Source organism: Tupaia chinensis, unplaced genomic scaffold, assembly GCF_000334495.1.
Source record: "Tupaia chinensis unplaced genomic scaffold, TupChi_1.0 Scaffold000355_1, whole genome shotgun sequence".
Classification (NCBI taxonomy): Eukaryota; Metazoa; Chordata; class Mammalia; order Scandentia; family Tupaiidae; genus Tupaia; species Tupaia belangeri.
Genome location: NW_006159850.1, coordinates 1833702 through 1842386, shown reverse-complemented (window position 1 = coordinate 1842386; position 8685 = coordinate 1833702). Strand labels below are relative to the sequence as shown.

The window sequence follows — 8685 nt, the reverse complement described above, 5'->3', positions numbered from 1 at the left end:
TTCCTGCCAAAGCCAAATGTGATGCCTTCGAGGACAGTGGAGCTAAGCGGCCCCCAGATGGGCGAGGTGGGCGTCATCTGGTGCCAGGTGAGCTGCCCATTAGCTCCTCTTGTCACCTCCGCTCCACATAGTCAGAATGCTGGAGACCCTGCAAGATTGGCATGCAGCCGCCCCCCCAGGCCTGTAGTCTTCCTCACACTACCTTTGTTGCACAGTGGATGGAAAAGAAACCCAAGTCTGGAGACTTCAGGGTACGCTGGGAGGGCCAGTGCCTTCCCATTTCAGGTGAGGCTATCTGTGCTGGCCTACTCATAATAAGAGGCAACCAACAACGAACAAAGGCAGCATCTGTTTACTCAACTAGTTACCTGCTGAGTCTTTTCATATTTTTAATTTTATTTTCATGGCGGGGAGAGAGAGAGACAGCACCCTTGACAGGGCTCACTCTGCCATCTCCCCCAACCCTCCCAGCTAGCTGGTATCGTGGGTGTAAGGGTCTGGCCTGTGCAGGCTGGCCCAGGAACTAAACTCAATCTTCCATATGGCACAGCATTGCCATGTGCCACTGCTATGCCACCATGGCTGGGCCTGAGTGTTTCATGTTCACACAGAACACCTCAAAGAAATGCACAGATGCCACACGCAGTCTGATCAGATGCACATTTCCTGGTGCTAGCCCTGTGAAGCCAGGGGCATCTGGGTGGAGCTGAGGCTTGTGGTGCTGCCCCAGCCGCTCTGATGGCATCATTTTAAGTGACTCGTGTATTATTTGGACGCGTGCAGAGTCAGACATTACCACACGGCTTAGTCCAGGGAAAGGGCCATGGCCCCACAAAGGCCCAGAAACGGCAGCAAACCTGGTAGAAGCGGTGCCCTCTCAGGAGAGCTATTCGACTCAGCAGTGCACTCATGGCCCAGGAGGGAGACACCAGAGCAAAGTTTGCTGTACAGTGTCCCTGGGACATGCAGGGGAACACAGTGGGCATGGCAGTGGACAGCCTGGGTATCACTGTCCTTAGGCGCTATGTCCTGAGAGGATTTTCTCAATCATACAGAAAACGGGTATCAGGATCAAGAGACGAAAAGGGACCGGCAGTTAGCGGAATGGCTATGTCACTGAACTCCCATGTGGCCAACGGCAGTTAGAGGCCTGGACCTGGTGGCTTAAACTCAGGCCAGGCGTGTGTGCGTGTGTGCCCAAGATCCTGAGAGGAGAATGGAGGAGACGGGATTGTGGTGTGGCCATCCCCTCTGGGGGGTAATTTCTCGCTTTCTATCTCTCTGACTCTGTCTTTCTGGTGAGCGCATGTGCCCTATAGCAAAAACCTCCCCCCGCCAAAAAAAGGATCAAGAGACGAAACAGATGTTCATGTCTTGCCATGCGAGCTTTGGCTCTTTTCATGTTCTGCCACATAAGCTACTTTTTTATTTTTTTAATTATTTAATTTTATTATCATTATCTTATTTTTAATTTAATCAGGGAGGGGGAATGTGAGAAAGCAAGCGGTCATGTCTGAGACTCAAACTGCAGTCAGCCATGTGGGAGTCCAGCGCCTTAACTACCACGCAGCCTACCAGCCCTGCAAGCTACTCTTTTTAAAGAAAAATACATAGACCAATGTGAAATGCTGCCTTCCACCCTCAGTGTGACCCAGCAGTTGAAATCATCTTATGCAACTTGGCTTTTTACTGCACATGAATTGTTGAGAATTAAGTGTTGTTTTCACATTTCACAGAAATATTGTGCCTATCACTGATTGAACAGTTGCCATTAACAGTGGTATATGCAGACCTGACCCTCAATCCATCTCCCAAGTGATTCAGGGTAACAGCCCCAGACCCAGCTCCTCACCCATGGAAGACACAGTGCTTCTGGCTATGCCATTGTAACCAGGTTGCAGTGAACATCCTGCATCAGCCCCAGGTCCCTGCTTCAAGTCTCCATGTGTGAGACCCCAGGAAAGGCCTGCTCACTGGGGTCAGTGTCATCAGTACCAATTGTTTCCGTCCCGTGTTGCTGCCAACCTTCCAACACTTGACCATTATCACACCTGCCCATTGTGGCCATTGATGACATGCCTTGACTTTGTTTTCACCCAAACATCCTTTTTCTTTTTTTGGAAAGGTTTTTGCTACAGGGCGCATGTGCTCACCAGAGAGACAGAGACAGAGAGACAGAAAGCAAGAAATCACCCCCCGGGGGGATGGCCATGCTTCAATCCCTTCTCCTCCATGCTCCTCTCGGAATCTTGGGCACACACGCACACGCACCCACACACCCAGAGTAAGTTTAAACCACCAGATCCGGGACTTGAACCACGGTCGACTACACAGGAGTTCAGCGACATAACCATTATGCTAACTGCTGGTCCCCAAACATCCTTTTTCAAAAAGTCAGGCTAACGGGATTAATTAGCAATGGTGCCACTTGGAGAGGATGGGCTGAGGTTTGTTTGTTTGTTTTTGCTATAGGGCATGTGCACTCACTGGAAAGCAACACGAGAAAGTGAAAGCACCCCCTCCTGGGCAAAGGGATATGGCCATACTGCAGTCCCTTCTCTCCCCTAAGGACTTGGGCACCCATGCTCACATGCCTGGAGTGTCTTTCAACCTGCCTGGTGGAGGGCTCAAACCAGAGTTGGCCATGTGGGATCCAGCTGCCTTCACAAATCCACCTTCCTGACCTGATATTTTAGTATTTACTTACTTTAATCAGAATATACTACTGTAGTGAACATCTGTATGGTTACAAGAGCCCTACCTGTACCCACCTCATTCTTGACCTGGCTCAGAATGTGCAGGCTCACATCCCCTGTGGCTCACCACTCCTTTGAAGTGGCTGGTGTGGGTGAGATACAGGACCAGCCCTGACCTGGGTTCTGGGGAATACTTTCAAGGCTCCACTTCATCCATGCGGGAAAATCAAAGCCAAATTTATCAAGAAGAGGAGCTGGGGCGTGGGCTCCTAAGCCATGATGGCCCTGTGGCCTGAGAATCCTGCTTCCCAGTGCCCCACATCCTCCCAAACAAACCAGACTTCTAAACAGGTTTATTTCAAACTGAAAGGAGAAGCACAACCACACAGCACCAGGCACATAGCACTGCTCTTGGATCCTCCCCTGCAGCCTAAGCTGCCCTCAACAGGCAGGGCTTAGGGGAGTTCAAGATCAAACAGTGTGGCATTTTCCTTCTCCAAGCATGTGGTGTGACAAATAACCAAAATTGAAAAAAAAAAAGACTCGGACGCCATTGTGTGTTCTGGCTGGTCTTCCTGAAAACACTTAAGGGTCCAGAAGAACCCATGACCTCCTGCTGCAGCCACACAGGCTCCTGCCTGTCACCCAGCCCTGCCCGGCCAGAAATGACAAGAGCATTCCACCGCCTGGCACAGCGTTGCTCCCGTTTTCAGCACCAGGCACACTGAGATCTCCCAGTGCTTTCTTCTACTCTAGATGATTCTGGGGCTGTATAACCCAATCACAGCCCTGATCTCCTCCCAGAATACAGACCAAGGACAGTCTACAAACACTGGAATTGGTAATGATATGGAGCAACTTATTCTGAAGCCACATGAGAGGTTTCCATAAGTACTCAAGTTAGAACATAGAGGCAGGGCCGGCTGCTGTCGAGTCGTGTTACAGATGTGGTACTCCACGTCTGTCACACACGGCACCGGGGTCAGGATGGAGTTCATGAGCTTCACAGCAAAAGAACAGGCTTTGTTCCTCTCCAAGACTGCTCGCAAGCACTAGCAAGTGACTACAGTGGGCAGCATGAGGAAACCTAGCAGGCCACAAGTTGCACACACCCTGGAGTGGGAGCTGGGGTGCAGCTGGCTGATGGGGGTTGTCTCTGCTATCTGGGATACAGCTGCAGTGGCCGAATTCTCAGTGATGGAAATCTGGTGTGCGAACCCCATCTTTGTGCTCCATTTCATGCAAGGGGCCACTGAGCGTGCCATCCCTGCTTACTGGTCAGGAGGACTCGCCAAGGACCCAGGTGCCTGGTGGCGTGGCAGGGACACTGCAGTGCTGCAGCCAGAGGAGGGGTCCAGGGGCAAGGTCAGGGCAGTGACCATTATCAGGAACAAGGAAGAAAGGCATTTGACCTCACCAGCTTGGAGGCCTCCAGCACACTGCTACTCAGCACACTAGGGGCTGAGCCTGAGGGCCTGTAGGTGGAGATTGCCCACCCATACCGCATGGCCTAAGGCATTTGCAGCATCCTCATGCACACAGCCAGCCCCACTACCATCACCAATGGCTTGTGTGTGAAACCTTCCGAGTAGCAGAGTATGTTCGAGGAAGTACAGGTGTGCTTCCTCATGCCACCCCACAGCAACCTCAGAGCAGCAGAACGGCAGGGAAAGATGGAGAAAGTCCAACACTCTCATCAGGCTACTGGCCACCTGCCCACTTCCAGCCCCACAGGGGCTGAGCCATCCCTCACCTGTTACTCAGATTCCAAACAGAAACCTGTTTCATGCAAACTTGGGCTGCCTTGAGGTTTCAGACAATGACCTCGGTCTTTCAAATTCTCCCCTGCAATGAACAAATAGGTTAGGAGCTCCCTGATGAGCTGGTGGCTGCATGTGCTGAGGGAGCAGCCTGCTGGCATTTGGCTGGCACATCAGAATCTATGCCTGTTCCTTGAACTAGAACCAGGAACTGGCCAGGGATACATCAGAGTGGAAAAAAACAGACACGCATTCCAAACAACGCCAGCAGCCTCACAGCTAATACATGCACATGAGGCCTCACCTTCCTGGAACATAGCTGCTGGCCCTGCCTGGCATCACCACAGGCCACTCCTAGCTGAACAGACCCCACAGGCCCTTGCCCCTGATCAGAGCCAGGGCCCAGGTGAACTGAGCCAACAGCCACAGTTATTTCAGTCATCATTAGTGGAAACTACCCCAATATCAGAAGCAGTTTATATCATTTAGATTTGAGATTTTCCTTTCATCAGAAGTATTCCTCTTCAATCAGTGTGTTCTTCCAAGGCTAAGGGGACACCTTCAGTGGAAATGGGCCCCTTAAAGTAAACCTCAAGCTCTTGATAAGAAATGCATTTTCTTGAGGACAGCAGATGGCATAGTGGTTACATCACTGGACTCCCACATGGTCAACTGCAGTTCGAATCCCAGGCCTCGTGGCTTGAAACTCATGCTGAGTGCACATGGAGAATGGAGGAGAAGGGATTGCAATGTGGCCATCCTCCCCACCGGGGGATGGTTTTTTACTTTCCCTCTCACTGTCTCTGTCTCTCCCTCTCTCCTCCATGATTATTCTAAGACAAAAATCTCTCCAAAAAAATGTATTTTTTCAAGCATTTTTAAAAGAATTATTTATTTAATTTTATTTATTCATTTATTTAATTTGACCAGAGAGACACAAAGAGAGAGAGAGAGAAAGAGAAAGTGAGAAAGCAAACCACCAGGTCCAGGGCTCAAACCATGGTCGCCCATGTGGGTGTGTCCAGCCCCTTAACTGCCACGCCACCTGCTGACCCCCAAGAAATGCACTTTCTTAGTCTGGCCACAGTGCAGCAATGATGTGCTGTGCCAAGGGAGCCAAGTCCTACATAGCCAATGGTTCAAATACTGAGCCTGGCAGCTTTAAAAACACACTGGCCACATGTACATGTGCTCAGGAACTGATGGGATGGAGAAATGAAGGGGGAAAGCATTCTAGCGTGACCAGACCCCATTGTTTTTCCCTCTCTCTCTCACACACATATGCAACCTCTGGCGAAAAAATTTTTTTCTTGATTTTATTTAAACAACAGTGAAACAAACAGTGGCAGCCTATACCCAACCCTCCTTGGCCTTCCTTGGCCCTGAGGCTCCATGACCATAGAAATCATCATTCAGAAATGGTCCCATTGAGCACAAGGGAGCAAGTAAGTGATCGGGCTAATCTTGCAGAAGACCCCAGAAATGGGGACCAGACCTTCAGTCACCCTGGAACCTGGGAAAGTGAGCTGTGTGCTTCTGTGAGCATAGCTTGTGGGGCTGGTGAACCCAGTGCTGGCCCTTCCGTGTGCTGGCCTCTCCACTGGCCTTCTTTCTGAGTCTTGGCAGAACCTCCTGGGCCGGCCAGCTCACCACTCAGGCCACAGAGCTTGTCAGTCCTCGGGTTCTAGGAAACAAAGCACTGAAGCTAGTGTAATGAGAACTTTTTTTTAAGACCAGGGAGAAATTAATCAGGAAATTGTTTCATGGGCCACTCTCACCTTGGTCTCTAGACAAAGGCACCATAAAGCTGTCACTTTCCTGGGGTTCCTTGCCAGCAGGACTAGTCCTCAGGCCAGCCCAGACACTGAACACAAGCAGCACTGGGAAAGCACACTCAGGGCTGTGCTAGCAGCAGGTCAGGGAAGGGGGCTGCCAGGGTTCTGGAGACCGCTGTCAGGACAGGCCCCAGGCAGGCTTCCAGGTGCAGACATTCACACCGCGTGGCGTAGCACCCACAGGAGAGCATCAGGGCTTGGGCCTCCAAGCTGGAGGGTCCTCACAGGTCCTGGTTCCCAGAGCCACCTCTCCATGCAGCTGTGACTCCTTGCAGCCACATGGGAAACTTCAGATCATCCTGTGCAGCCACTGAGGAGAGCAGCTGAGGACGTGCGGATGGAGTGCGATACAGAGAGCTCCGCGCTGGCTGTGCCAGCCGCTCTCCCCACAGAGGGCAGCCCAGAAAGGCACAGGCGGGTGAGCACTTCAACATACCCAGGGCGGCCCACGTGAGCCACTTGCCAAAGCAGCCCCTGCAGCCTGGTGTTCAAGAACACGTGCCCGATGACGGTTCAGGACTTCAGGGCTAACTACAGATGCACCGAGGGGTGGGCGTAAAGGCGACCTGGCTGGTACTGGCTGCTGAGGAAGTCGAGTGGCTAGAACGACAGTCTTATTGTAAAGTCAGAGCATGGCTGGGCAGGCCCAGAGGTAGCAGGGGACTAGGGCTGGCAGGTTGTATTTGTGACATCCCCGGTCACCCGTATTACTGATCCCATTTCCCTGATAAGGAAACAGAACGGGTGAAATGCTTTTATCCAAAATCCAAGTGAGTCAGTAAAAAAAAAAAGGGAATTTAATTTAGGGTCCTGACCTTAAGTCTGATACTCTCTCAACTCCCAGAAGCTCCTTTTCCACACATGCTGGCTGTCCACATCTGCTTCTCTGAGGCCTGCCTCCCTGAGGCCCATGCAGGCCCAGGTCCACTCTTGCTCAGCCTCGCCTGGAGGATAAGGTGGAGCAAGGGCATCTCACACACAACCCACTTTACCTGCTCATGGGAGCGGGCTCTGACCTCCCTGATGGAGGGTCATGCTTTCCCTAGAAAGTGGCTGGGAAGCAGGAGACTCACATTTCTCCAGTTCAGTTTCCAACAGTTCCTCAGAATCAGTTTTATTCTGGTACATTCTTGTCCTTTCTGTAAGACATGCTTGGCTCCCTGCCACAGCCACTCAGAGGTGGCATGTGTCACACTATGAAGTGTCTGGAGGTGGCTGGGCTGGGACCCCAACAAGGTGTGTGTCCTAGTAAAAAGGCCACATTTCCAAGGTATGTGCTGCATCAGGGCCGGACAGTGGCACAGCAGTAAGACATGATCTCTGCGAAGCTGACCCTCGTGGGAAGGTTCAAGGTTCGAGTCCAGACATCTCCCTGGGTAAACTGAGCAAATATGTGCTCGTGACCCAGGTGGGCTAGCTGGGGCTAAGGACAGATCATGGTGGTGGGGACCTGTTATAGGTACTGCCTGTCTGTCTCTAACTCATGGAAGAAAGAAACTTAAAACAAAAAATTAAGAAAGTGCATGCTGCTTCTATTCACAAGTCACGAAGTCCAAGGCCCTGGAACTGCCTTCAGCCGAGACGTGGCCGGTCAGGAGGTGAGGGACTGAATGTTCTTGAGCATCTCATCAAAGGCCTGCGGGGATGGCGCATCTGCGTTGCGGAAGGTGGCCTGGACCCGGCTGTACAGGCTAAAGGACTTCAGCTCCAGCCACACGAACCCGAAGCGATCCTCGTCAAATAGGATGAAGACCCCAGGGGTGCGCTCAGGACTGGTGAACCCATGGCCCGCGATGAGGCCCGTGCCATAAAAACTGGACAGAGACAAGAGAGAAAATGTGAGGAGGGAGGGGACCCCGAAGGTTTATGTTGGCCTAAGTCAAGCACAAGCCACGTTGGACACTCTCCAGACCATAAGGGTCTTGTCACTGCTTATCAGCCACAAGATAAGGGTCAGCACCCAGAGAGTCTGTCTTTGTAGGGGTAGCTCTGGTGGCACCGCCTGGACTCTCCCCTGACAAGGATGGCAAGGCCCCTGACAAACAGGCTGGGCTGGGCTCCAGGTTATTTGGGACAGGGAGCAGGAGGGCTCAAGTCACCCTGGTGGTTGGCCCCCACCAAATGCACACTCTGTGTAAGCAGCCTCTACAGGCTGACTGCCTGTAGTGCTGTCCAAGGCACAAGCCTTCCTGGAGAAGGTCTGCTGTGACAAAAGCTGCAGTCTCTGAGATGGTTACATCACCACATAAACGATTCGGTTATGAGAGACTTAACCTATAGCTGACATTAACTCAGAAAGCAGTGCTTGCAAATATCTGTGCCTTGGAGACCAACATCAGACTGAAATACAGTATACCTTTCTAAGTGCCTCCAACATATCACAGAAGTCAGGGG

At 51.7% G+C, this 8685-nt stretch overlaps 1 protein-coding gene across 2 annotated transcripts in view; it reads right to left on the bottom strand.

The window, feature by feature from the left end:
• Window positions 1-7255: 7255 nt before the first annotated feature.
• FBXO31 (F-box protein 31) overlaps window positions 7256-8685 on the bottom strand; it is a gene marked incomplete at its 5' end in the record, with an annotated part of 45807 nt that continues 44377 nt past the window's right edge. For both annotated transcript variants that reach the window (XM_014589364.2, XM_006152548.3), the window contains 1 exon segment: window positions 7256-8105. In XM_014589364.2, the coding sequence (XP_014444850.1) occupies window positions 7883-8105 (223 nt within the window).